Genomic DNA, 27,383 nt, shown 5'->3' with positions numbered 1-27,383 from the left:
TTGCATGTAAAATATTTTGTGAATAAGTTGTGGAACGTTTTTTAAATTTGACAATAATATAATTTGTAATGATGAGTATTTGGCAAAAGTTTTAGTGGGATATAATTTAGCTTTAGATTATTGTAATAATTGTTATAATATATTAAAAATATATAGATATAAATAAATGTATGAAGGTAGATACAAATATTTTCTAACTTAAATTATTTCTATATTTACTTTAGGAAATAATATTTTTTATATATTTTTAAAAAATTGTTTAAGGTTTATGATTTATTTTCTTCAATAATTTTTAAATCCGCACATCTTGTTGAATATAAAGTTTCTTTTAATATAGATAAATTTGTCATAATTAGTTAATGTCTTTTGACCCCAACAAAATGGGCCGGTGTACATTGTGTAGTCTTTTGTCTTGGTCAAAGTCTCAAAGACCTTGTACACTATTCTTTTTCTGTAGAACATACACACATGTTCGAAAACAGCGAACACATACATGGTACATGCACAAAATCCATGAATTAGGTAATATATTTGTGTACAACCATACATGATTTATAAATACTAAGAACAAAGTCAAAGTATAGACAACATATACAGCACGAATTATATAAATACTGCGATGAGCAAGAATGTAACACCCGCGTCCCGTGATCCTAAAAGGGAGCAATTTATTTTAAAGAAAATGATAGTTAGATGAGCTTAAATAGCTAACTAGCTCAGATATGAGCTGAACGAGCTCAACAAGTTCGATGAACTTGCTAGCTCAGCTGAGATGAGCTACACCAGCTAGTTCAGCTAGACGAGCTGACCGATAGCTCAACTTAGCTAGATGAATTGATCTAGTGTCGATCTAGCTGGGTGGTTCGGTCAGCTAACACTCGAGCTGGAGGAGTGTGGTAGCTCGTTAGCACGAGCGGTCACCATCAGAAATGTACAACTTTTCAAAAAGACGTGACCCATTGAAAAGGGGCAAGGAATGGACGTGTCCTTTCATGGAACACACCCATTGGTGTCCTATATAAGAGATGGACGCCCAGTCTATTCAATACACCATCATCCATCCATTTGCCCATCTATGTCTAAGAAGAAAAGAGGATGCGGCTTGGCGAGTATATCGATACTCGTCCAAATTGATGCGCATACTAGCTCTACCTTTGATGAGACAAGCGACGGTTTGGCAATCGGGTCGAACTGATTGCAAGATCGTGGTATTTGCATTTTTTGTTTGTAGGGCTTGTAGTATTTGCATCCCATCTGGTTTGATATTTTTCATTTACCATACTTTTTTTTTTTCTCTTTATGTTTGTTGACAAACTTGACATCACCATCTCCGTCCGATATTGAAACATTGATTTGTTCACCACCTCCCGATATTTCAAAGAACAAAAAAAAAAAAAGTTTGGTTAGAATGACTCATTCATGATTATAATTGTTTTTAATAAGTTAAAACAAAAAAAAGGATTTGTGTGAATTGAAAAAAATTAAAGTAATAATAACTCATCGAAAGTGCAACTATTCCATTTGATTCCAGACAGCTGTGAGTTTACATAGGCATCGTCACGGGGTCCCTTTTTTAAAAACAAAAACAAATAAAAAAGATCTCACACTTTTTTTTTTTTTTTTTTAATTAAAAATAAAATAGAGAAAAATGTGGTGATTTGCGTCGTCTTCTCTGTCTCTCTCTTCCCCGATCCAATCTTCTTCTCCTTTCTCTCGACACAAACAAAGAAAACAGCTGAGAAAAACTCTTTTTTTTTTCTCTCTCTCTCTCTCTCTCTCTCTCTACATCATAAACCCCTCTCTTCTTCTTCTTCCTCGTAATAAAACATCTCCTCTTTTTGAATTTATCTGAACATCTTCTGTTTCATCTGAGCTTCCTTCTTTCGTTTGATTTTTGAGCTTTGGGAGTTTGTTTGTGATCTCCGTGATCGGGGTTTCTTTTATTACTTGCTTTACCTTTTTTTTTTCCAATTCGCATTTTGTTCTTCTCAATTCCAGAGCAGCAGCACAATAATCACTAGAAGAATCTCTCTCTCTCTCTCTCTCTCTCTGTGCGTCGGTCGGTTCTGAGGGTTGAGTCGATTGTTTTGCGCAAGCAGCGAATCTCGAGAGAGCAATACAATAGAGTCGTGTTGTTGTTCCTTTGGAATCAACGACCGTCGGCTCTTTGGGTCTAAGGTTTTGATTTTGGTTTGCGTGTGAGAATTCGGCATTTTTCAAGAATTTTCTACTCTTGGATTTTGGATATTGGTGAATGCTCCGCCGATATATTTCTCTGAGCCCAGCCGCTTGGGCGTAGATCTAAATTTATTTTCAAATTCCAAAAAAAAACAAAAAAAAACTGAGAAATCAGGTTTATGACCTCATCGCCGTCAATGGAGAACGGAGGCTCAGTCTCCTCTCTATCATCTGCTCTTCTTGGCTGTATGCAAGAATTCAAACTCTTCGAGACTCAATCGGTATTCTCAATCAGCTAGCTATTTGAGATCTGCTTTCGTGCCTATTAGATATTTGTAACGAGCTTCATGGACTGTCACTAACATGATTTTTTTTTGTTTTTCAGAATTTCTACATGATTGGTTGGAATGGTAGTGGAGTGTATAGAATACTAAAGATAGACCGGCTAGATGCGTCTGAGCTTAATCTCAGAGAGGATTCCACTGCTTATTCTAAGAAAGAATGCTACGAGTTGCTTAAACGGATACACGAAGGGAACAAGGCCACGGGTGGGCTGAAACTTGTCACTGTTTGTTATGGAATTATTGGTATGTGTTTTTTTTTGTTTTTTTGTCTCAAGTTATGTTTACCGGAGGGGTAGATCCGTAGATGGTTTTAGTTTCCAGCTTTGTTCTCACGCTGTTTATGTGCTCTCAGGGTTCATTAAGTTTTTGGGACCATACTACATGCTGCTTATTACTGAAAGAAGAGAGATAGGTGAAATTTGTGGTCACGTTGTTTATGAAGTGTCAAAGAGTGAGATAATTGCATTGCAAAATTCTAGCGTGCTTACCAACTATGCAAATTCGAGAGACGAGAACAGGTATGTTAATATATCTTTTGCTACATTATGCGTTTTTTTCTTTTGCGTATATTTCAATCCCAGTGCCAAAGAGAGTTCTGTTTGGTGAAAAGAGAGAGTGCACGTTCCCTTCCACCCATTTTATGAACTCAAGTCAGTTAACCCTTGCGTTTCTCTATTGGTGTTTGTTTCCCACTTGTTTATAAACAGGTACAAGAGACTCCTGTGTATGGTGGACCTTACAAAAGACTTCTTTTTCAGCTATTCGTATAATATTATGCGAAGTTTCCAGAAGAATATATGCGACCATGAGAGTGGAGGTTCTCTCTATAAGAAAATGTTTGTGTGGAACGAATTCTTGACTCGGGGGACCCGACATCATCTTCGGAATACCCTGTGGACAGTAGCATTGGTGTATGGTTTTTTTAAGCAGGTGAGAATTGTATGTTTTTCTGCACCATTTACTACCAGAGAAAAGAAAGTCTCCCCGAATTCAAATACATATATTTTTCTTCTTTCCTCACAGCAATAGTCAATTTATTTCTTTGGGTTAACTATTTTGCATCCCTAAATCATGTCTTGTCTTGCCCTAATATTTTTCTTCTTGTCTCACATTCAAAATTTAATAGTTATGTATCAGTTTTGATATTCTTGGTCGTGCTATTTCAGATACAGCTATAATACTCTTGCATCTTTATTCTCAAATACCTTGATAGTCTCACAGTACTGTTTAGATTTATGGATGCTGAACCTTGTGTTACTGTGCATGTAGACAACACTTTCTGAAGCTGGACGGACTTTCAAACTCACTCTTATTGCTAGACGTTCCCGCCATAATGCTGGAACCAGGTATCATATTTCATCACTCCATACTTTCCATTTCTGTGGTAACATGTCTATTATAACTCGTTCTGTATTCTAACCTTTAGCAGTAACATGAAATAATTGCAAATAAAGCCCACATTGTTAATCACATAAGAATACATGCGCTAGAGTTGTGCAATATATGTCCATCTCCAGGGTTCTTCCAACATTGAGATTTTAATTAGGCATCTTTATTTCAGTTAGTTAGTATGCTTCTTTTCCCCTAAACCCCCTTCTGATTTTAGGTACTTGAAACGAGGAATAAACGAAAGTGGCAATGTTGCTAATGATGTGGAAACAGAGCAGATAGTGTCGGAGGACGTTCCTGTAGACCGTCCCATGCAAATAAGTTCTGTTGTGCAGAATCGTGGCTCAATCCCTGTATTCTGGTCACAGGAGACCTCAAGGATGAAAGTTAAGCCTGATATAGTATGTAAGTGTTATTTATAATAATACTGCGTGGTCACCTCTCTCCCTCCCTCTCTTTTCTTTGTTTTTAAACACCTCAATGTCAATCCAGTGTCGAAAAAGGACCTGAACTATGAGGCAACTAGAGTCCACTTTGAAAACCTTGTGGAGCGATATGGGATCCCCATCATTATTCTGAACTTGATCAAGGTGAGTTGCCTAATCTAGCTTTTTTCATCTATCACGCCTAAATCATCACTTCGCTGGGTACTTTTTGTATGGCAAGTGATGCATCTTCTTACACCTTAATCTTGTTATACTTTTAATGAAACGAACTATTGTATGTTCATCATCTTTTTGATGCTCTCACACCTCAAGCTTTCACTGATGTCTCCTGTTACTTTTGACAATCAATAGACCAAAGAGAGGAAACCCAGGGAGTCGATTCTCCGGGCAGAGTTTGCTAATGCAATTGACTTTATAAACAAAGATCTGCCAGAAGAAAATCGGCTTAAATTCCTCCACTGGGACTTGCACAAACATTTTCACAGGTATCTTTTTAATTTGTGATCCAGCTGCTTCAGATAGAATATCTATCATTCCATTTTTCTATATGAACCAGTTTTCTCTATTCTGTCTTTTTTTTTTTTTTTTTCAGCAAAACAGAAAATGTATTGGCACTTCTTGGAAAAGTAGCTGCCTGTGCTTTGATGCTGACAGGTTTCTTTTATCATCAACTTACACCAGCAATGAAGCTTGAGGGTTATATGAGCTTGTCTTCTTCTGAGTAAGCCTTTTTGCTTGAGTTCCTGTAACGCACTTGCTCATCATATAAATTATTCTCCGCTTTGTATGTAGCTGTGGGCTTTCAACTAAATCTTGTCAAAGTAGTTAATGGAATTATTCTCCTGGTTATCTTCCTGCAAATGTGGATAACTTGTTAATTGTCACCAACTATCCATTATTTGTTTTACTCGTAGAAAATGGGTAATAGCCATTTCTTGGTGGAAAATGATGTCATTGAAATATTTCTATTAGAAAAGTTAATTTCATGCAGCGATAGAGTAAACACTTACAGTACTAATGTCTTAAAATTGCAGCGCCGATATGTCTCCACATAATAGTTCTGATGATGATAGTGGGGAATATGATTCCTTAGAGAAGAATTTTTGCCCAAAAAAGAATGCTGCAAATGGCGATTATGATATCAAGCCTAGCAGGCTCCAGAAGGGAGTGCTGAGGACCAACTGCATAGATTGCCTTGATCGTACAAATGTTGCCCAATATGCATATGGTTGGGCTGCTCTAGGGCAACAGCTTCATGCTTTAGGAATTAGAGATGCTCCAACTATAGAACTTGATGATCCTTTGTCTAGTACTTTAATGGGGTTATACGAGATGATGGGAGACACACTAGCTTATCAATATGGCGGATCTGCAGCCCACAATAAGGTAATTCTATTTTTTACTTTTATTCGTATAAGTCCTGACAGCATCAGAATGATTTTGTTCATGTCCATATTAAGTCTTCTGCTACAGACAGTTAGTTGATACTAAATACTGGTTGTAAATTATGTACAAAATAGATTCCATATAGTCTCTGGTTGGAACAATAAAAAAACAGCTGTTGCCTTTTAAAAATAAATGTAAGCTCATGAAAAATCTAATTTCATCTGTGCATCCTTGTTTCTCGGTATAACATCAGGAAATCCTTCATGCATGCTGATCCACCATCGCTTATTTGAACCTATCTGTAGCTTTTCGGCTGATATTATTTTTATTATTATTATGATATGATTCTTGAGTTAGAAGCAGCATGTACATAATTGGTAAATATTAAAACGTTTTTTTTCCTCATGAAACGTGTGGAATTATGGATGATATTGGTCTATAGAAAAGCTGGTCTGATTTCTGAGCTTAGTCTTTGATGTACAAGAATTACAAGGGACCCTTGCTATGTCATCTATGTTATATCTCAATCGCAGTTGAGCCCTCATTATCTTACTTTCGCCAAAGGATTTCGGACTTCAGTTAAAATTCCTTTTGTAATCTGTCCCATTGTTCTGAACTGAATTATGATGTTTTGATCTTCTGCAGCCGACTCAAGTTAAAATTATGTTCACTATTGTTGAGATACACTTTGTTGATTCTTAGAACTTCTGGTGTGCAATAGGTTTTTAGTGAGAGGCGAGGCCAGTGGAAAGCAGCAACCCAGTCACAAGAGTTCTTGAGGACTTTACAACGTTATTATAATAACGCATATATGGATGCGGATAAACAAGATGCCATTAATATGTAAGCTTGTCTCTTTCACTCTCTCGTATATATCCACGTTTCACGTTAATCTCCCAGAGACTTACAGAAATTCTTTGGGCCTTTGTGGATTCATGTATGCAGATTTCTTGGTACTTTCCGGCCTGAACAAGGGAGGCAAGCGGTTTGGGAGTTGCGTTCAGATTCCCACTCTAATGGACAAAGTGGAGAGATAAGCACGGGGGAAGATGAAAGGTAGGGTTCTATGACTGCAAACTTGAATTTTAGATATTCACCTATTTATAAAATTTCTGCTGCCATGTAGGTAGAAAGGTTTGAATGGTTCAATTTTCTCCTTATTAGATGATTGTATGTGTTATACGAAATTGAAACAAATAGGCTCTACAGATTTCAACATTGTCCGTTCACTGGAATGATATATCTCCACCATAACTTCCAATTTAGATCCCGCAAAACTATTGTGACCCTTATCATATGATTTAGACATAAGGAGGTATGGGCTTTTGTTATTGATGAAAAACTAGGATTGGTTTGTTGATTGCATCGAACTGTACCTTAATCTGTACGCTCTATATGTTTAAGAATTTGCTCTGTCTTTTTTGGTATGTAAAATTTTTCATCTTTATTAGCCTTCGTCTAAAAGTGCACAAATATAATAGACTTTGTTTCGCCACATCTATGATCATAGCTCTTAATACTATGTTTCCAGGTTTCTTGTGAAGAGGTGCTTATCAGATGGGAATATTCTCCATGAAAGTCACACTCCGATGTCCGCAATGAGTAGAAAGAGTGAAAGCATATCACATAAAGGCTTTGTGTCGTCACACCAAGTGACTCATATAATTTCAGAGTCATCACCAGATATGCCAGCTGCCGGTGATGTAACATTATCGAGGTTTGCTCAAATCTTTCCTACAATTTTCTTCACTATAGCTAGATAAAATATGTGCTGCTGGTACATTTATCTTGGGTGGCCATGCTATGTATGCATTATAATTTTGCTGGGTGCAGCTCTATTGTGCTTCTGAGTTCTACCCATGATAGCTCATATATTCATGAAGTGGTTGTCTTTATGCTTCATGTGGCTAAGATAGTGTGTGTGCTAGTACATAGTAACACTTGTCTCTCTTGTTGGTCTTGATATTTAGCGATAACATCTTTGTAGGTGTACTCCGTCAATGCCTAGCACATATTTTTTTGGAGATGCCCAAAAGGTTCAACATAATGGTAGTAGCTCCAATTACTTGTCCGAGCAAGAAGATATGTCTAGTGTCTCAAATTTCGTTGATATTGAGTGGCTTTCTTCGTCGGAAAATCTATGTGAGAACGATCAATTGTCCAGGTAAAATTATTGTGCACTAAAGACATCAGTTTACGATTTTAAGCAGACAATAGGGGAACCAGATCTCATTCCACAGAAGTATAAAGTTTCTACATCTATACCATTTTCTCGTCCATCTATCTAAAAACACAGCTGATAGATGTCCAAAAATAAATTAGAACTAAAATTTTCAAATATCCATCTGCATAGGGTTTTCATAATTGATGACTAAAATAACAATGATAGCCTATTCCTCATGAATGATCAACAATTTTTTATAGTCATGATTTAGTCAATTTTACTACGTTGGTCATGCAATTCACATTGCGTTCTCTTGGCAGGCCGTCAGCGCTTACAATATATTCAACCGTCGAGACGTCTTCATCAGAAAATATCATTACTGAAGCAAAACAACCGACGCCAGCTATGAGTGAGAGTGGATCAAGCAGCAGGAAGGTCAGTCTTCCATATTCTAGTTTGCATATCTCCCTAGCAAGTTTTGTACAGTGAGAGTTGGTGTTACTTGAATAAACGTGCATCATGTACTTTCTGCCAGCTAGCTCGTATATTTTTCCATATTATGTCTTCTCTGAAACCTGAATGAACCATTGGCTAAACCTAGAATCACGGAAGTTAGTCGTAACGAGCCCAGATTGGAAGTAGATGCTATAATAGGATTTAACGAGCAGAGGATATCTAGTAGCTGAACCTGTCACAAATACACGGATTTTCTTACTCTCTTCTATTACAAAGCATATAGTCTATGGCTTAAAACGTTAAATTAATAAATGAAATGGTTAGAGTCTGGCCAATATTAGCTAATAAAAGAATTTTTTGTATGAAGTAATTTCAGCGCTGTGATTTTATGTGGTATTATATCATACGACATATCTCACTGCACTCAGATGGTTTGATAATTTTGGGGTATATATTGTGATTTGGTTACTTCACTTGAAACTTGAACCGGATTTATTTCCTTTGGCAGGGTAAAGAACCTATGGGAACCGAACAATCTGTACACACGAAGATTCGTGATGATTTCCCAGATAGCTTCAAACAATGGGTAGCGTACGGGGAAGCACTCTGCCATTGAAGCTCTCTCTTAACCGTCCATTTCCAACAAGAACATACTTTGCCTTCACCATACTTAATGTCTTCTGGACATTTGGGTATTACTGTTCAAACATGACGAAGCGACTGGTAGAGAGATTCGCAGTGCCATGTATTTGAGACTTCACGGTGACGACCTGTCAAAAGAGATTAGAACTATTAAGAGGAGCAAATACTAAAATAGCTGAGAAGTTTGAGTTTTGCAGTCTTTGCATTGCAAAGAGAAAGAGGAAAATTTCATGTTTATGGAGAGAAAATTGTGAGATAGTCTGAGACTTATGTTAGGCTCTTTAATTTTGGTTTGTGGTCTGATGTAAATATCTGTTGGTTTTTAAATCCATCTTGTAAGCTCTTGTCTGTTCTAAAAATAAATCGATTCTTTATCACCTGTAGCCGATTCGAGTCGCAACTGCACTTATGCGTTTGCGTTTTGCGGTCTGGTAAGAGATGTTGCTGGCCTGGCCATTTCATTGGTTTTAGAACTACAGTCTACAGTAGTATTCAAATTGGTGTTGAGCAGCCAAGAAGTTACAAAGCGTAACGAGATCTTTCAAGGGTTCATAACTAATAAGTGAGTAATATTTGATAGTGAAATATATGGTTGTGAGATAGTTGAATAAATGGAGGGTTGTAAAATAAAGTAGAGAGTTGAATAAATGGAGGGTTGTAAAATAAAGCTTAAGGAATATTCTATGTAATATTCCCTAAGATTTGTACTATAAAAACCAAGGCTTGGTGAAGAGTTTCATACAAGCTTAAGTGAGTGAGTTTGAGTAAGAGTCTTAAGAGTTCTTGTAATCCCTTTGAGTGTTTCAATAAAATAAGTTTATCCCCTTGTATAAAGATCTTTCTTAAATTCTTACATAATCTTTGTCCAAAATACTTCCTAAATACTTAGCATTGATCCTAAAAACCTCCTAAGTGGTTGTACCACTATGTGTGTGTAATTTTGGTATCAAAGCCATGGCAGTCTAAACTCTAGCTCTTCTCTTCCAGAAAGGTAATACGCCATAACGTTGTCTTCTGCCATGCTAGTATGAAAGTATGCTCTGTGGTTGCCATATTAATGGATCCTCCACATCAGAAATCTAACTATGCTAAGAAAAAACGGTATGGAGAAAATTTTCTATGAGGTTGTAATGCTCGAAGTACCTTGAGGCTTTTAATGTTGCAATAGTTTTGCCTCGGTTTGCGTAGCTAAGCACCTCTTGATTGATTTCTCTATATTCGTAGTAGGTAAAATAAAACAGGGAGACAACTTATGGACTGTTATTACTTCAATGGTTAGAAGAGAGTTATAGTATTCTGTCTTGGTTTCTGGTTCTATCCTATATTATGGAAAGTTTATCTTCTTTGTCTAAAACCCCTTCTTTTCGACGATCAACTTCTAAAAAGATTGATTACTTATATGAAGTAGAGTATGTGAGTGATGATAGCAAAGTTCCTATTACCCAACTCCCATTACTTAATCCTTACAAAGCTTTCACTAAACCAAATTCCACTTTTCCAAAAGTCATCCGTCAAGTGTTTGTCCCTAACAAACATAATGCAAAGGAGCTCGTTCTAGCATCTCCGTTAGAACATCATCTCATTCCAGCGACAGAAACAGAACAAATGATTCCTCTCAGAATCAACGAAGGCATGATACATCATTGGCGAACTCAAGGATATACTCATCTTCACTATGGAGCAATACGTTTGGCGCTAACACTCCATGGCAGAAAAGGCTTACCAGTTGTAGCACGGGTAGCTCTCCTTGACACCAGATACAAGGAATACCAGCATGCTTGTATTGCAACTATCCAGACAACACTAAACGCTGGTACTGTTTTCGCCACCCTCTTCCCAAATTTCAACGTGGCATTAGAAGACCCTCAAATATATCAGAACATGCAAATCCAGCTGCAAATCACAGGCGCTCCACAGATTGGAAACACATATGCGGCAACACTTCACCATCAAATGGCGTACAGAGTCCAAAATCATGCAATGGACTTAAGTCTCCCAAGAGACACTGAAGATGCACTACTCATACAATTGGAGTCACAGCATAGCCCGTCGTGCATCCATATTCCTAGACAGATTCCTAGAGATGAGCTTGTCAAGTTACTTCCAGAATCATGGGTTACCAATTACGAAAAACTCCATGACCGGAGTACCCCAATACAATCGGTGGACTCTTCTATTCATAGGAGAAAAGATGGAGCTGTAGAGATTGCCTTCAAGCAACAAGAAGAAAAGTCAAGACCAACGGCTTTCTGCACAGAAATCAATACAATTACTCCTTTTGAAGACACTCAAACCTTGGAGATCAATCCACGTTTAGATGGTGTTCCGATCTCATCCTTTGATTCGTTGGGAGATCCCATTTACTCTTTCCAAGATGAAACAGGCCACAAATTCTTTGATGTTTGCGATTGCCAACACTGTCAGATGAATAGTTCTGATGATGATGACACCCCAAGGCGTAGGAGAAAAAAGAAAACTACACAACAAATTCTCAAAGAACGATTTGAGTCTGGAGATCCACAAGTTGGCCTTCTCGGAGAACCAAGTGGCAAGAATTTTGAATACTATGTATTGTATTTAGGTGGCTCAACTCCCACAACACCTGAAAAAGAAGAGGTACAACTAAGTTACATGTTCGGACCCCCATCCCAGCAGGATTCACCATTTCCATCCAAGGAGTTTGAAGAAAGGAATATAAAGCACTCATGGAAAATCCGGAATCCAAATGTTAAGAATCCAGATGGTTCAGTAAAGCAGATCAGTGCCGCAGAAGCAACGTTAAACTGGCAGTCGGAGAACGCCGTAACCCAAAACCATCTATTAAGCCAGATTGACAAAAAGGTAACCATCATGGACCTTTCCATTAAAGAACTCACCAAAAAGATAATCTCTCTCCACCAAGAACTTCTCCACCTTGCAACTACTGTCTCCATAAACTCTCCCCTCATGTCCCAAAAAGAGTCTGAGCTAAAGTCCCTTAAAGCTCAGCTAAACTCCTTACAAAACCAACCCAAAACCCAACCACCAACTCCATATGACCTTTTTACACCATATCCCATCTACACGCCACCTTACACAGCCCAAACACAACCTTTATCTTTTTCCCAAGACCCAAGTATTTTTGGAGCATCCTCCTTCTTACCAACAAAAGTTCTCTATGAACAACAGTCTACCAAAAAGAAAAAGCCAACAGAAAAAAGACCAGGGAAGGAAGCCATAATTGAACCACCCAAACCGCTTACCGAGACATCAAAATCTCAAGACCAACCCGAAGCCAGCAAAATGCAATTCATGGTGGAGCACGCTAATCCAATCACTGTTTTTCTCGAGAAGGTCGCAAAACAAGAAAAAAGACTTTCTCAAGGAAGTATGATGAATAAGGTACCAACAACATTAAAAGATGAGAATGATGAGGCCATGATCCCACATTTTATGATGGCTTCACCTGCTGTGGTTGAAGAAGACATAGAGAGTGAAGGTGGAAACGTATATGAAGAAACCCAAGAAACTGGACGAGATCAGACAGAAGGAAACCCGCGGTTTAGTACAGAACCACATAAGGGTTTCTCTTTTGATGATGTTCCCCCTTCAAAATGGCGTGACAAAGTATATGAGATGCATGCATGGCTAACAGAACAACAACTTAACCCAGGAGCCACTTTACCTACATCGATTGATAAACTGGTGGCTAAATTCCAAGGACGTCTCAGGCAATGGTGGATAAGCCTAGGTCAATATCGACAATTACAAATCCGACAATCTCCAACAATCGATGCTTTGGTGGGACACATTCATAATGAATTTCTCGGCACATGGGATCACTATACTATCCAAGCAAGAGAAGAATATCTTAGCATGAGATGATGTTCCTTCAAGAGGAAGGATCTTGAAAGACATTATGAGCGGATGTCAAAGAGATTCTATGCCCTAAATGGAATAGATGATGTCAACCTCAAACAGGCGTACCTGAATTCACTTCCAGAACCACTTGGAAATGAAACGTCAAGGGTATTGTCTCTCAAGAATATGCCTCTCAATCAAGCTTCACTCGGAGAAATATATCAGATTTCTCTGGCAGCCCTTGAAAAGCTATGCAACCACCAGAAGTTTTTCAAACAGCTTCAGGAACAAGGAAAACTTCTAGGAAAAGCATGTGATCGGCCGAAACTCAGTATCAAATGCAGAGAAAAGAAATGCCATTGTTCTACAAGTCATGGAAAAGAAAAAAGCTACAGAAGCAAGTGGCAGAAGAATTATCCAAAGCTATCTTCGAGAAAGAAATGGAAATTCTTCAGAAAGAAAACCCAAAGAGGTTTCAAAAAATCAGATAGATGTTACATCTGCAAGAAGAAGGGACATTATGCGAAACAATGTCCTAACAAGAAGAAGAGAGACAACCTCCTTGGCTACTTGGCACAAGTTGAAGATATTGACGACTCGGATATTGAATCCATCTTTTCCCTTGATGATGAACCAACTGATGATACAGTTCTTGCAATGGGTATGGAGTTTGAAGATGAATCTTCAGAAGAGGATACTGGAGATGAAAGCGATAGAGACGATCAGTTCATGTTGTTTGACCTCTACACAACCACAACCACACAATCAAATCCAGATCAAACAACATGAACTGATCGTCTCTATCGCTTTCATCTCCAGTATCCTCTTCTGAAGATTCATCTTCAAACTCCATACCCATTGCAAGAACTGTATCATCAGTTGGTTCATCATCAAGGGAAAAGATGGATTCAATATCCGAGTCGTCAATATCTTCAACTTGTGCCAAGTAGCCAAGGAGGTTGTCTCTCTTCTTCTTGTTAGGACATTGTTTCGCATAATGTCCCTTCTTCTTGCAGATGTAACATCTATCTGATTTTTTGAAACCTCTTTGGGTTTTCTTTCTGAAGAATTTCCATTTCTTTCTCGAAGATAGCTTTGGATAATTCTTCTGCCACTTGCTTCTGTAGCTTTTTTCTTTTCCATGACTTGTAGAACAATGGCATTTCTTTTCTCTGCATTTGATACTGAGTTTCGGCCGATCACATGCTTTTCCTAGAAGTTTTCCTTGTTCCTGAAGCTGTTTGAAAAACTTCTGGTGGTTGCATAGCTTTTCAAGGGCTGCCAGAGAAATCTGATATATTTCTCCGAGTGAAGCTTGATTGAGAGGCATATTCTTGAGAGACAATACCCTTGACGTTTCATTTCCAAGTGGTTCTGGAAGTGAATTCAGGTACGCCTGTTTGAGGTTGACATCATCTATTCCATTTAGGGCATAGAATCTCTTTGACATCCGCTCATAATGTCTTTCAAGATCCTTCCTCTTGAAGGAACATCATCTCATGCTAAGATATTCTTCTCTTGCTTGGATAGTATAGTGATCCCATGTGCCGAGAAATTCATTATGAATGTGTCCCACCAAAGCATCGATTGTTGGAGATTGTCGGATTTGTAATTGTCGATATTGACCTAGGCTTATCCACCATTGCCTGAGACGTCCTTGGAATTTAGCCACCAGTTTATCAATCGATGTAGGTAAAGTGGCTCCTGGGTTAAGTTGTTGTTCTGTTAGCCATGCATGCATCTCATATACTTTGTCACGCCATTTTGAAGGGGGAACATCATCAAAAGAGAAACCCTTATGTGGTTCTGTACTAAACCGCGGGTTTCCTTCTGTCTGATCTCGTCCAGTTTCTTGGGTTTCTTCATATACGTTTCCACCTTCACTCTCTATGTCTTCTTCAACCACAGCAGGTGAAGCCATCATAAAATGTGGGATCATGGCCTCATCATTCTCATCTTTTAATGTTGTTGGTACCTTATTCATCATACTTCCTTGAGAAAGTCTTTTTTCTTGTTTTGCGACCTTCTCGAGAAAAACAGTGATTGGATTAGCGTGCTCCACCATGAATTGCATTTTGCTGGCTTCGGGTTGGTCTTGAGATTTTGATGTCTCGGTAAGCGGTTTGGGTGGTTCAATTATGGCTTCCTTCCCTGGTCTTTTTTCTGTTGGCTTTTTCTTTTTGGTAGACTGTTGTTCATAGAGAACTTTTGTTGGTAAGAAGGAGGATGCTCCAAAAATACTTGGGTCTTGGGAAAAAGATAAAGGTTGTGTTTGGGCTGTGTAAGGTGGCGTGTAGATGGGATATGGTGTAAAAAGGTCATATGGAGTTGGTGGTTGGGTTTTGGGTTGGTTTTGTAAGGAGTTTAGCTGAGCTTTAAGGGACTTTAGCTCAGACTCTTTTTGGGACATGAGGGGAGAGTTTATGGAGACAGTAGTTGCAAGGTGGAGAAGTTCTTGGTGGAGAGAGATTATCTTTTTGGTGAGTTCTTTAATGGAAAGGTCCATGATGGTTACCTTTTTGTCAATCTGGCTTAATAGATGGTTTTGGGTTACGGCGTTCTCCGACTGCCAGTTTAACGTTGCTTCTGCGGCACTGATCTGCTTTACTGAACCATCTGGATTCTTAACATTTGGATTCCGGATTTTCCATGAGTGCTTTATATTCCTTTCTTCAAACTCCTTGGATGGAAATGGTGAATCCTGCTGGGATGGGGGTCCGAACATGTAACTTAGTTGTACCTCTTCTTTTTCAGGTGTTGTGGGAGTTGAGCCACCTAAATACAATACATAGTATTCAAAATTCTTGCCACTTGGTTCTCCGAGAAGGCCAACTTGTGGATCTCCAGACTCAAATCGTTCTTTGAGAATTTGTTGTGTAGTTTTCTTTTTTCTCCTACGCCTTGGGGTGTCATCATCATCAGAACTATTCATCTGACAGTGTTGGCAATCGCAAACATCAAAGAATTTGTGGCCTGTTTCATCTTGGAAAGAGTAAATGGGATCTCCCAACGAATCAAAGGATGAGATCGGAACACCATCTAAACGTGGATTGATCTCCAAGGTTTGAGTGTCTTCAAAAGGAGTAATTGTATTGATTTCTGTGCAGAAAGCCGTTGGTCTTGACTTTTCTTCTTGTTGCTTGAAGGCAATCTCTACAGCTCCATCTTTTCTCCTATGAATAGAAGAGTCCACCGATTGTATTGGGGTACTCCGGTCATGGAGTTTTTCGTAATTGGTAACCCATGATTCTGGAAGTAACTTGACAAGCTCATCTCTAGGAATCTGTCTAGGAATATGGATGCACGACGGGCTATGCTGTGACTCCAATTGTATGAGTAGTGCATCTTCAGTGTCTCTTGGGAGACTTAAGTCCATTGCATGATTTTGGACTCTGTACGCCATTTGATGGTGAAGTGTTGCCGCATATGTGTTTCCAATCTGTGGAGCGCCTGTGATTTGCAGCTGGATTTGCATGTTCTGATATATTTGAGGGTCTTCTAATGCCACGTTGAAATTTGGGAAGAGGGTGGCGAAAACAGTACCAGCGTTTAGTGTTGTCTGGATAGTTGCAATACAAGCATGCTGGTATTCCTTGTATCTGGTGTCAAGGAGAGCTACCCGTGCTACAACTGGTAAGCCTTTTCTGCCATGGAGTGTTAGCGCCAAACGTATTGCTCCATAGTGAAGATGAGTATATCCTTGAGTTCGCCAATGATGTATCATGCCTTCGTTGATTCTGAGAGGAATCATTTGTTCTGTTTCTGTCGCTGGAATGAGATGATGTTCTAACGGAGATGCTAGAACGAGCTCCTTTGCATTATGTTTGTTAGGGACAAACACTTGACGGATGACTTTTGGAAAAGTGGAATTTGGTTTAGTGAAAGCTTTGTAAGGATTAAGTAATGGGAGTTGGGTAATAGGAACTTTGCTATCATCACTCACATACTCTACTTCATATAAGTAATCAATCTTTTTAGAAGTTGATCGTCGAAAAGAAGGGGTTTTAGACAAAGAAGATAAACTTTCCATAATATAGGATAGAACCAGAAACCAAGACAGAATACTATAACTCTCTTCTAACCATTGAAGTAATAACAGTCCATAAGTTGTCTCCCTGTTTTATTTTACCTACTACGAATATAGAGAAATCAATCAAGAGGTGCTTAGCTACGCAAACCGAGGCAAAACTATTGCAACATTAAAAGCCTCAAGGTACTTCGAGCATTACAACCTCATAGAAAATTTTCTCCATACCGTTTTTTCTTAGCATAGTTAGATTTCTGATGTGGAGGATCCATTAATATGGCAACCACAGAGCATACTTTCATACTAGCATGGCAGAAGACAACGTTATGGCGTATTACCTTTCTGGAAGAGAAGAGCTAGAGTTTAGACTGCCATGGCTTTGATACCAAAATTACACACACATAGTGGTACAACCACTTAGGAGGTTTTTAGGATCAATGCTAAGTATTTAGGAAGTATTTTGGACAAAGATTATGTAAGAATTTAAGAAAGATCTTTATACAATGGGATAATCACACCATCCTCACATTCCGTAAATAATCAAAACAAAATAGACCAGATGATTTGTCTTCAGAATAACACATATGGAACTGTGTGATGTGAATGATGATGTTACAGAACATCATTATTTGTCTTCATTGTTCCTTAAGAGACAAATTCCTAATTCTATCTCTATTATTATTTCAGTTTATATTTTAAAAAATTCCTAATTCTAACCCTATTATTTTTTTCAGATTATACTAAAAAAGTTCCTTAATATAGAGAAACACTAGGACACTTGAAAGCTGAAACGAAAGTAAGTATCATTCGAGAAAAATATTTCCAACCTATCTATCATGTAGGAACATAAAAAAAAAGGTTGAAAACCAGATGTAGTATGAAGATGATTCTCATAAGTCGTAACTTTTGTAAAAATGCTAGAAAAACATATCAAATCATAAACACACGTAAAGTGCGGGGAAACACACATGGATTTGTCTCTGACGAATTGGAGTAATCAAATTTCCTAGATGTCATCATAGGCGTCTTTCGATGAACAGAAAAATGCAAACCCTCCATTTTTAAGAAAAAGCAACGTGATAGATTACCATTAGATGTCGTGGTTTGTTAGAGAAAATGATGGATGATTGAATATAGCGAAACAGTTTAATATTATTTGTTGTTGCCTGATTCTGTATCAGAAGATGGAACTTCAATTCCAGAAATTAGGCAAACCTAATGGAAATCATGTAATGTTTGACTACTACCTAAAAATCAAAATGAAACTTCACATTTTTTTTAAAAGATAGGTTCCAGCCACCCTAAATATTTCAATACAAAATTTGGTGTAAACTGTGAAGTAACTAATTGAACTTCAAATCCACGAAAATTATCAAAAATCAATTTGAATTTATAATATTTAAAAAGATAATATTATTTTCTTAATTTATGTGAAATTGCAAAACAAATTAAGTATAATATTTCGTAATTTCAACCAAAAAAATAATATTTATTTCATAGAGACAAATAAATGGCCAAATAATTTTTTTGATATAAATATACTTATGAACTTGAATAATTCTTCATTTCTTACCATTTACATAGTTTACCCAAAAAAAAAAAAAAAACTCATCACCGAAAAAATCCTTGTTTAAAAAGCTTTTAGACACCTTGCAGTTTTCGTAACACTGAAAAAAACTGGGTTAGTTAAGAATTATGTTGTTCAACAAACTAATATTAGTTGAATCGCAAATAGTAGTATTGATTTTGAAAGATTACCACTGTAAAATCTATTGCCTAACTTACATTATGCATTTACACAGACAGGCCCACACAACAAAAGCTTCTTTCTCGTTACATTCATCAAAACATAATGAGTATTGCTTTAATATGGATGAGGGTTGGGTGGAAACTCTATTGCTAATTGTTATTTGTTATTTAGGCAAAATAGCCTGGGATGTCATTATGATTCAATAGAAAGCATAATGCAATATGTCAAGAAAGAACTGAAGAAGTATAGATTTGAAACAAAATTAGAAAGTGGAACAAACGTTAAATGTTAAAGGGGTTAGATGAAAGGTGTTATTTTGGTAGAGAGAAATAATTATCTATCTACCCCATTCCACTTCCTCTAAACTCACAACCATTTGTTTTTTTTTTTTTGTAATTGTCAGCAACCTTAAATCACAATAACAAAACAATAAACGAGAATTAACATACCGCTTTCACCTACACCTCAAAAGTCAAAAACCACCCCACAGAAAAAATAACAGTGGACTGTGTTTAGTGGACCAAAAATATTAATTTAACGTACGAAACTGAATTAATCAAAATTGTAATTGGATACTAGCTCCTAAATCCTTATCCTAATATAAAATGATTACACAACTTTGTTATTTCATTATCCAAAGTCGGTGGAAAGCCACGTCACAATCAACCAATATTGCTAGTAGAGCTCGTCCTGGCCTCCTGTTTTGTTGTTGTTGGTGTAGCTCCTAGATTCACAAATACCGTCGTTCCACGTGAAACCCTTCTTGTACTCCGACACGTGGTTGTCGATAAATGGGGATATGTATTGATGGCCATTTACAATTTTTATTTGCTTTCTTCCATCATTCACAACGAATAATTTCTATGTAGTCAAAGGGTATAATAATAACTTAGCAAATGAAGAACAACCAACAACTTGGAATAAAAAACTTAGCAAATGGATGACAAAATATATATGTCGCTTCTGGAACATCCGATTAAATTTGGATGACAAACTATTAACGGAATATTATTTTTTCCACAAAAAGGCGACTGAATTTTTTATTGCATAACTCACGAAACTACATTATCTAAACCATCAATTAAAACCGGAACACAATAATGGTGCTAGTGAAAAAACATTGTTAAAAGTAAGCAAAGTGATGATTGATCGCCAAAAAGACTACATTTGAGATTTGACTAGATCGTATTACAAAACAATCATAATATATATATATATATATATATAATTAAAGAAAAAGTACTAATTCAATAGGTAAGTGACTATTAATTGTTGGTAGTTATACATAAATCATTTCATTGAACATATGATGACAATAAAATTTGATAACTTATAAAAATACTAGCAAAAATTGTGTAAATCACGTGAATAAGTTAAATTTCATTCATCAGACATATGGGTTACTAACATTAATCAACCATAATTTTTTACATTTTTACCTTTATTTTTGGCTTACCGTAATTTTTTCAGTCGCACCTAAAACTGTTAGAGACGGACCAACTCTTTGCGGATCTATCAGTCCAACTTGTGCTGTAAGACCTAGAAAAATATACTTAATTAGGCAAAATGTACGATGATGCTAGCTTTCGGCAATGCTACCTTATAGTCAAGTTGTATTTGTATCGTAGAGTGATCCATGTCCCGTCCATCTTCGTGATATTGTACTATGCACACATCAATTTTATTACTATGCATCCGTTTAGATGATGAGTTGTTATCGTTTTCCTTGTATGACGATTTAGCTCAACCATCCATTTTCTAAAATACATTTTCATCATTTCATCAAAGATTGCGGATAGATAGATAGATATATATATATATATATATATATATATATATATATATTTTCTTATGATAAAGTTATATTAATTTCTATGATATGAAAAAGAACAAAAAATTAGGGTAAGTTAATTGGATTAAAGATGAAAAATAAAATTAACATAACTAAAATTCATTATTTTCCTTGGTAAAATATCTGTAGGTAGAAAAAATTTCGAAAAGGAAACATGGGATATGTTTACTGCTTATTTGTCAAACTTTTAGAAGTCTCTTATAATAAAGAACAGTAGTAAAAAAGACAACACATACCATTTATAGATAACAATAAAAAATTTAGTATTTTTGGGTTGAGAAAATTAATTTAATTTAAGTCGATTTTAAAATAGAAAAAAAAACTTATAAAGACTTTTTGATTGCATAAAAATATGAAAACTAACTAATATAAAACTTTTTTTGCATTTATTCAAAATGTAATATAAGCTAATACTTTTAGTAATTCACTTTATCATCTTTAGTGGAAAGTTTTCAACAAAAAAAAAATGATTACAATGCTTTCATTTATTAAGTCAAACAAATTTCCCAAAGAGTCAAACGTATAATTTATTAAGTTAAACTAAAAATTGAAATGTTTGGATTGTTTGGCACACTAAAAATTCTTATTGTGGTTTTATAAATGGTAGTAATAACTTTTTTTCTTGTTTGTCAAGTATTATAAAGATAGATAAGATCTCATTTATGTAAATGTTAATCCAAAGATCAGTAATATAATCCGATATCTTTTCTATTCAAGGAGAAAAGTATTAGTGATTATACATTTTTAAGGGAAATTACACCATTCCAGAACTTTCTTCATTTCCTAAAATGTCCTTTACCTTGGACTTTTAAAATCCATTTAATCTTCTAGTAGTTTTTTTTTTCTGAGTTTGGAGCCCAAGAAATGAAACGTAAAAGGAAACAGAGGAAGTAATGATTCGTCTTATTATTTTATCAACTTACCAAAATTTGCATTTAAGCTTTAAGAATCCTCTCCCTATAAATCTGAAACATATCGAACGTAAACCTTCATAGCTTACTCAAACCACTTCTCTCTCTACTACTCCAGGTTCTCTTCCTCTTCTGTTCTCTTTAATTTGTTTTTTTTTTTTTTTTTTTTTTTTTTAGAAGTTTGTCTATTGCATTTACTTTAATCATGTTTTAGCTCTAATGATAGCTAGATTTGCTTTGTCTTGGTTTATTGTTCTGAAAAGAGAAAATGAATCAAACAGCATATTTTAGAAAATTCTTGCCTGAAAAGTCTCTGGTTAGGAAAAAAACACCAAAACTCTTTTATATTATAAAGAATAAGTCGTGCTTTATATTCTATTTTCTCGCTATTTTTTTTTATTTTTTTTTTAGAGGAATTTTCTCATAGAGAATTTTCCAGCTGTGTTGCAAAATAAAAAGAGAATATCATCGTCCAACATTTAAAAAAAGAAAATTAATTAACATTTTCGGAAAATTCTTTTGCATTATGAATCATTTTCTTGCAAAAGAAAAAACTCCAAATATGGAATCCACTATAGAGACATCTGACTGTTCAAGAAACTAATTTTTTTTTTTTATGTATTCCCCAACAATTATAATAGTTTTCTTTTCATGTATTTGTATGACGTGTACCAGGATTCTTATATTTGTCTTTATATTATATATGTCTACATCCACTTTTTTTCTTATGAGTCACGCTTGGATTTAATTTTTTGACAAAGATGTTTTGTAAAAGATTCGTAATCACAAACACCATAGCTTCTAACAATGGATGGTGGAGGATAGAAATGTTTAACGAAACTTATGAATTTTTTTGATGGATAAGATTTGTTCTTAAAACATCATTTTCAATTTTCTAAGACGTCAAATTCGATGTCGGCTCAAAATATTTGTTTAATGATCATCTATCGAACTTAGGAACCAGAAACCATGAAACGAATTCTGGTTTCGCCATGTGTACGTGTAGAGAGGGTCAAGTAGTTGAATATAATAACCTTCTAGGCCTTGTTTTCGTAATAACATTGGACTCTGTAAGGCTAAAAGAGTCATGCTTTGAAATCAGTTTCTTGACATTTAGTTATAATATCTTGACCATCGTTATACTATAATATCTAATTCATAGTTCTCTTTTGTTTATATATATGATGTGAATGTGGAAAACACAAAACACTTCATTTTATTTTCATCAAATCATTACAATCTCTGATTTTTATTTCTCTCTCTCCGCAGTTTACAAAAAAACACTTTTCACTGTTTCTGCGTCTCTCTTTTTGGATCAATGGCAAACGCTGAACGTATGATAACGCGCGTCCACAGCCAACGTGAGCGTTTGAACGAAACGCTTGTTTCTGAGAGGAACGAAGTCCTTGCCTTGCTTTCCAGGTTTGTTTCATTCATTAATCACCTTTTCAATGGGCTTTTCAGTTTATGGTTAAAGATTAAAAAAAAAAAAAAGTTTGATGCACTTCACATGTTTTATTTTATTTTAGGGTTGAAGCCAAAGGTAAAGGTATATTGCAACAAAACCAGATCATTGCTGAATTCGAGGCTTTGCCTGAACAAACCCAGAAAAAACTTGAAGGTGGTGCTTTCTTTAACCTTCTCAAATCCACTCAGGTACATTTCAAAACTCCAATCTTCAAATGGGTAGTGCAAAGTTTTGATTTTTTTTTTTGGAAAAAGTTTTGATCTTTTTGGTTGGGTGAAAAAAAACAGGAAGCAATAGTGTTGCCACCATGGGTTGCTCTTGCTGTGAGGCCAAGTCCTGGTGTTTGGGAATACTTAAAAGTCAATCTCCATGCTCTTGTCGTTGAGGAGCTTCAACCTGCTGAGTTTCTTCATTTCAAGGAAGAACTCGTTGATGGAGTGTATGTTTACCATTCCTAATTTCAAATTCTGTTTTTTTTCTTTTCTCTGCTTCTCTGTTTCTCAATAATGTCATTTTGAATTTGCAGTAAGAATGGTGATTTCACTCTTGAGCTTGATTTCGAGCCATTCAATGCGTCTGTCCCTCGTCCGACGCTCCGCAAATACATTGGAGATGGTGTTGAGTTCCTTAACCGTCATCTCTCAGCTAAGCTCTTCCATGACAAGGAGAGCTTGCTTCCATTGCTTAAGTTCCTTCGTCTACACAGCCACCAGGGCAAGGTATTGATCTAATTCCATTTGAAATCTCTCTTTCCCATTAGACCAAGAATCTATGTTTGAATGATTTGTGCTTTGTTTTGTAGAATTTAATGCTGAGCGAGAAGATTCAAAACCTCAACACGCTGCAACACGTCTTGAGGAAAGCAGAGGAGTACCTGGCAGAGCTTAAGCCGGAAACACCCTATGAAGAGTTTGAGGCCAAGTTTGAGGAGATTGGTCTCGAGAGGGGATGGGGTAACAATGCTGAACGTGTCCTTGACATGATCCGTCTTCTTTTGGACCTTCTTGAGGCGCCTGACCCTTGCACTCTTGAGACTTTTCTTGGAAGAGTCCCAATGGTGTTTAACGTGGTGATCCTCTCTCCACATGGTTACTTTGCTCAAGACAATGTTCTTGGTTACCCTGACACTGGTGGTCAGGTTAGAACCAGTCTCTTCCTCTAGTTGTCTTGTAGAGATATACACTTCTTGTTCTGTAAAAGAGTAGCTAATTTTTTTTGTGATATTGCAGGTTGTTTACATTCTGGATCAAGTTCGGGCCCTTGAGGTAGAGATGCTCCAACGTATTAAGCAACAAGGACTCGACATTACTCCACGAATTCTCATTGTAAGCTTTGAGTTATTTTGCTCCAACCTTGGATTCTTGCGGATGTGTAAATCTAACCGTGTGTTTTGGTTATGTTGCAGCTCACTCGACTGCTTCCTGATGCGGTTGGAACCACATGTGGTGAACGTCTTGAGAGAGTTTATGATTCTGAGTACTGTGACATTCTTCGTGTCCCCTTCAGAACAGAGAAGGGTATTGTTCGCAAATGGATCTCAAGATTTGAAGTCTGGCCATATCTAGAGACTTACGCTGAGGTGAAGTACACTCATCTTCTTCCTCTAGTACTGTGTTCTATTTGCCACTTTTATATGTTAAACCTGAACTTCTCTTGCTATTTCAGGATGCTGCTGTTGAGTTGTCAAAAGAATTGAATGGAAAGCCTGACCTTATCATTGGTAACTACAGTGATGGAAACCTTGTTGCTTCTTTATTGGCACACAAACTTGGTGTTACTCAGGTTTAGTTTCTTGATTTTAACATTTCATAACCATCTAATGAAATAAGTCAGGTGGTCAAGATAATAATATGCTTTGTGAATGATTCTCTTATAGTGTACCATTGCTCACGCGCTGGAGAAGACTAAGTACCCAGATTCTGATATCTACTGGAAGTCGCTTGACGAGAAGTACCATTTCTCATGCCAGTTTACTGCGGATATTTTCGCAATGAACCACACTGATTTCATCATCACCAGTACATTCCAAGAAATTGCTGGAAGGTAAAGAGATTAATTGAAGTAAACTTATATATATGAATGATTAGTTTCAGAGAAGTGGTTTCGTTATAAGAGTTGTCTTGTTTACTCATTTTGCAGCAAAGAGACTGTTGGACAGTATGAGAGTCACACAGCCTTTACTCTTCCTGGATTGTACCGAGTTGTTCACGGGATTGATGTGTTTGATCCCAAGTTCAACATTGTCTCCCCTGGTGCTGATATGAGTATCTACTTCCCTTACACAGAGGAGAAGCGTAGATTGACTAAATTCCACTCTGAGATCGAGGAGCTACTCTACAGCGATGTTGAGAACGAAGAGCACCTGTAAGCTTTTTATAACTCGTTATGTTTTATCTTTAACGTTGATTGTTGTTCTCAAATCTTTTTTGCTTTTCTTGTGAAATAGATGTGTGCTTAAGGACAAGAAGAAGCCGATCCTCTTCACCATGGCTAGGCTTGACCGTGTCAAGAACTTGTCAGGTCTTGTTGAGTGGTACGGGAAGAACACCCGCCTACGTGAGCTAGCTAACTTGGTGGTTGTGGGAGGAGACAGGAGGAAAGAATCAAAGGACAACGAAGAGAAGGCTGAGATGAAGAAAATGTATGATCTCATTGAGGAATACAAGCTCAACGGTCAGTTCCGATGGATCTCCTCCCAGATGAACCGGGTCAGGAACGGTGAGCTGTACAGGTACATCTGTGACACCAAGGGTGCGTTTGTGCAACCTGCATTGTATGAAGCCTTTGGGTTGACTGTTGTGGAGGCAATGACCTGTGGGCTACCGACGTTCGCCACTTGCAAAGGTGGTCCAGCTGAGATCATTGTGCACGGCAAATCAGGATTCCACATTGACCCGTACCACGGTGATCAGGCTGCTGATACTCTTGCTGATTTCTTCACCAAGTGTAAGGAAGATCCATCTCACTGGGATGAGATCTCACAAGGAGGGCTGCAGAGGATCGAGGAGAAGTAAACAAAAACAAACTCACCATTCCTAGTTCTTTTTCTAGTTCTCTTAGATTCTCAAGTTGAGCTTTACTCATCTTTTGTTGGTTTTGCAGATACACCTGGCAGATATACTCACAGAGGCTCCTGACATTGACTGGTGTGTATGGATTCTGGAAGCATGTTTCAAACCTTGACCGTCTTGAGGCCCGCCGTTACCTTGAAATGTTCTATGCATTGAAGTACCGCCCATTGGTATGCATTCTTGAACACTTCTAGTATCAAAAGAATGGTACTTTTGTTGGTCTCTAACGCGGTATTTCTACTGTTTCTTTGTGTCTTATAGGCTCAGGCTGTTCCTCTTGCTCAGGAGGATTAAAGAGAATTTAAAAAAAGACTCGGAACCAGTAAAGAGTTTGAAGAGAGTGGTTCCGGTGTTTGAAGAATAAAACAAGATCTCCTTTTGATTCTTATTATCATTCGGATTTGGGAACTCTTTTGTGTTCCTCTGCTTCTTTGTTATTTTCATTCCTTTGTCATTGTTTTCCTCTGCCTCTAAGGCATTGCTTTGAATTCTGGTTGTTGGGAGATTTCCCTGCTAATTGCAGTAAAATTTCGATTTTACTATCTTGATATTGTCTTTTGCATTTGTTCCTCAATAATTTACATATTCCAGCAACCAAAACCAACCACCATTAAACAGTAAAAAGTGTGAGATGACAGATCATCTAGAAACAAATCAATATTGTTAGAGTTGGGCTTCTTAGTTTTAGGCTTGGACTAGGTTGACTATGTTACAACCTAAATGGATCTTTGATGGGCTTTTCAGTTAGACCTACATACTTGGTTGTTGTAACAGGATTGAATGGCTAGACTAAGAGGAGAAAACGGCAGCATCATCATCTGCTTCTCTCCTTGCTCTTCAGTTCTTTATCCTTTGTTTTATCTTTATCCTAACATTTAAGCAGACTATGACATCTTTCCATATGGAATAGTGCTATTGATGTGGAGCTAAAGACTAAAACTTTATCAGCTGAGAAGAATGTGTGCGTTGTAAGTGGGTTTTTAAGATCAAACATAACCTTGATTCTTCAGTAGAGTTTATGAGTAGTGTTGTACTCGGTTGGTTAGCTTGGACGTTGTTAGAGTTGGTTGAGTGAGTTGTGAAATTGATTTTGTATCTACGTAGACAAGTTTTTGTATCTACGAATCAGAAAAACTTTTTTAAAATCACTAAACTCTTTCAGGTTCTAAACACATAATATGATATCTCACGCCTACTGTCACCCGTAGAGGTACATACAACTTGTATTCATCTACGAATGTTCTGTTCGTGAATATCCAAATTGCTGCACAATCAATAATTCACAATGTATTGAACTGAAGAGTACTGTCATTAATACCATGCAAGTGGAGACGCATAAAGTCAATATACACCAACTCGTTGCACATGTCTTTCTTGTTTGGTATGGTTGACGATGGTCGATTTTCTCACATGTATAGTGCAACAATCTTTGTAACAAGAAGGATTTTCATGTCGATGT

The 27,383-nt window shown here is 36.9% G+C and overlaps 2 protein-coding genes and 2 pseudogenes across 5 annotated transcripts; 3 read left to right on the top strand and 1 right to left on the bottom strand.

The window, feature by feature from the left end:
- The first annotated feature begins 1,523 nt into the window (after nucleotides 1–1,523).
- On the top strand, nucleotides 1,524–9,384 carry LOC104706431 (phosphoinositide phosphatase SAC4). Its single transcript, XM_010422627.3, has 16 exons — nucleotides 1,524–2,459; nucleotides 2,564–2,765; nucleotides 2,875–3,040; nucleotides 3,230–3,452; nucleotides 3,792–3,868; nucleotides 4,129–4,316; nucleotides 4,404–4,501; nucleotides 4,709–4,842; nucleotides 4,950–5,078; nucleotides 5,392–5,743; nucleotides 6,465–6,586; nucleotides 6,689–6,799; nucleotides 7,275–7,460; nucleotides 7,731–7,907; nucleotides 8,228–8,342; nucleotides 8,872–9,384. The coding sequence occupies exons 1-16, from the start codon at nucleotides 2,358–2,360 to the stop codon at nucleotides 8,977–8,979; spliced, it is 2,490 nt and encodes an 829-aa protein (XP_010420929.1). The 5' UTR covers nucleotides 1,524–2,357; the 3' UTR covers nucleotides 8,980–9,384.
- Nucleotides 9,385–10,331: 947 nt separating this feature from the next.
- Nucleotides 10,332–12,869, top strand: LOC147939730 (uncharacterized; annotated as a pseudogene).
- A 1,468-nt stretch (nucleotides 12,870–14,337) lies between these two features.
- Nucleotides 14,338–16,875, bottom strand: LOC104706430 (uncharacterized; annotated as a pseudogene).
- A 4,223-nt stretch (nucleotides 16,876–21,098) lies between these two features.
- LOC104706429 (sucrose synthase 1) lies at nucleotides 21,099–26,466 on the top strand. Of its 4 annotated transcripts, none has more exons than XM_010422626.2 (14): nucleotides 21,099–21,503; nucleotides 22,655–22,807; nucleotides 22,915–23,041; nucleotides 23,141–23,292; nucleotides 23,380–23,572; nucleotides 23,656–23,991; nucleotides 24,083–24,178; nucleotides 24,259–24,432; nucleotides 24,519–24,635; nucleotides 24,730–24,896; nucleotides 24,993–25,217; nucleotides 25,300–25,863; nucleotides 25,956–26,094; nucleotides 26,186–26,466. In XM_010422626.2, the coding sequence occupies exons 2-14, from the start codon at nucleotides 22,704–22,706 to the stop codon at nucleotides 26,216–26,218; spliced, it is 2,427 nt and encodes an 808-aa protein (XP_010420928.2). In that variant the 5' UTR covers nucleotides 21,099–21,503; nucleotides 22,655–22,703; the 3' UTR covers nucleotides 26,219–26,466. The 4 variants fall into 4 exon arrangements, with proteins under 4 accessions (XP_010420928.2, XP_087318235.1, XP_087318237.1 ...); XM_087462109.1 differs by lacking the exon at nucleotides 21,099–21,503 and adding an exon at nucleotides 22,054–22,455; XM_087462111.1 differs by lacking the exon at nucleotides 21,099–21,503 and adding an exon at nucleotides 22,080–22,381.
- Nucleotides 26,467–27,383: the final 917 nt, after the last annotated feature.

This window comes from Camelina sativa, chromosome 8, assembly GCF_030686135.1.
Source record: "Camelina sativa cultivar CO46 ecotype springtype chromosome 8, ASM3068613v1".
Taxonomy (NCBI): domain Eukaryota; kingdom Viridiplantae; phylum Streptophyta; class Magnoliopsida; order Brassicales; family Brassicaceae; genus Camelina; species Camelina sativa.
This window is presented reverse-complemented; position numbering and strand designations above follow the sequence as displayed.

Excerpts from the sequence above, each read along its gene's own strand:
- LOC104706431 (XM_010422627.3), top strand. The coding sequence starts at position 2,358 with ATGACCTCATCGCCGTCAATGGAGAACGGAGGCTCAGTCTCCTCTCTA. Across the intron at positions 6,800-7,274 it reads AGCACGGGGGAAGATGAAAG|GTTTCTTGTGAAGAGGTGCT; the intron begins GTAGGGTTCTAT and ends CTATGTTTCCAG. Across the intron at positions 7,908-8,227 it reads GAGAACGATCAATTGTCCAG|GCCGTCAGCGCTTACAATAT; the intron begins GTAAAATTATTG and ends TTCTCTTGGCAG.
- LOC104706429 (XM_010422626.2), top strand. The coding sequence starts at position 22,704 with ATGGCAAACGCTGAACGTATGATAACGCGCGTCCACAGCCAACGTGAG. Across the intron at positions 22,808-22,914 it reads GTCCTTGCCTTGCTTTCCAG|GGTTGAAGCCAAAGGTAAAG; the intron begins GTTTGTTTCATT and ends ATTTTATTTTAG. Across the intron at positions 24,636-24,729 it reads ACAAACTTGGTGTTACTCAG|TGTACCATTGCTCACGCGCT; the intron begins GTTTAGTTTCTT and ends ATTCTCTTATAG.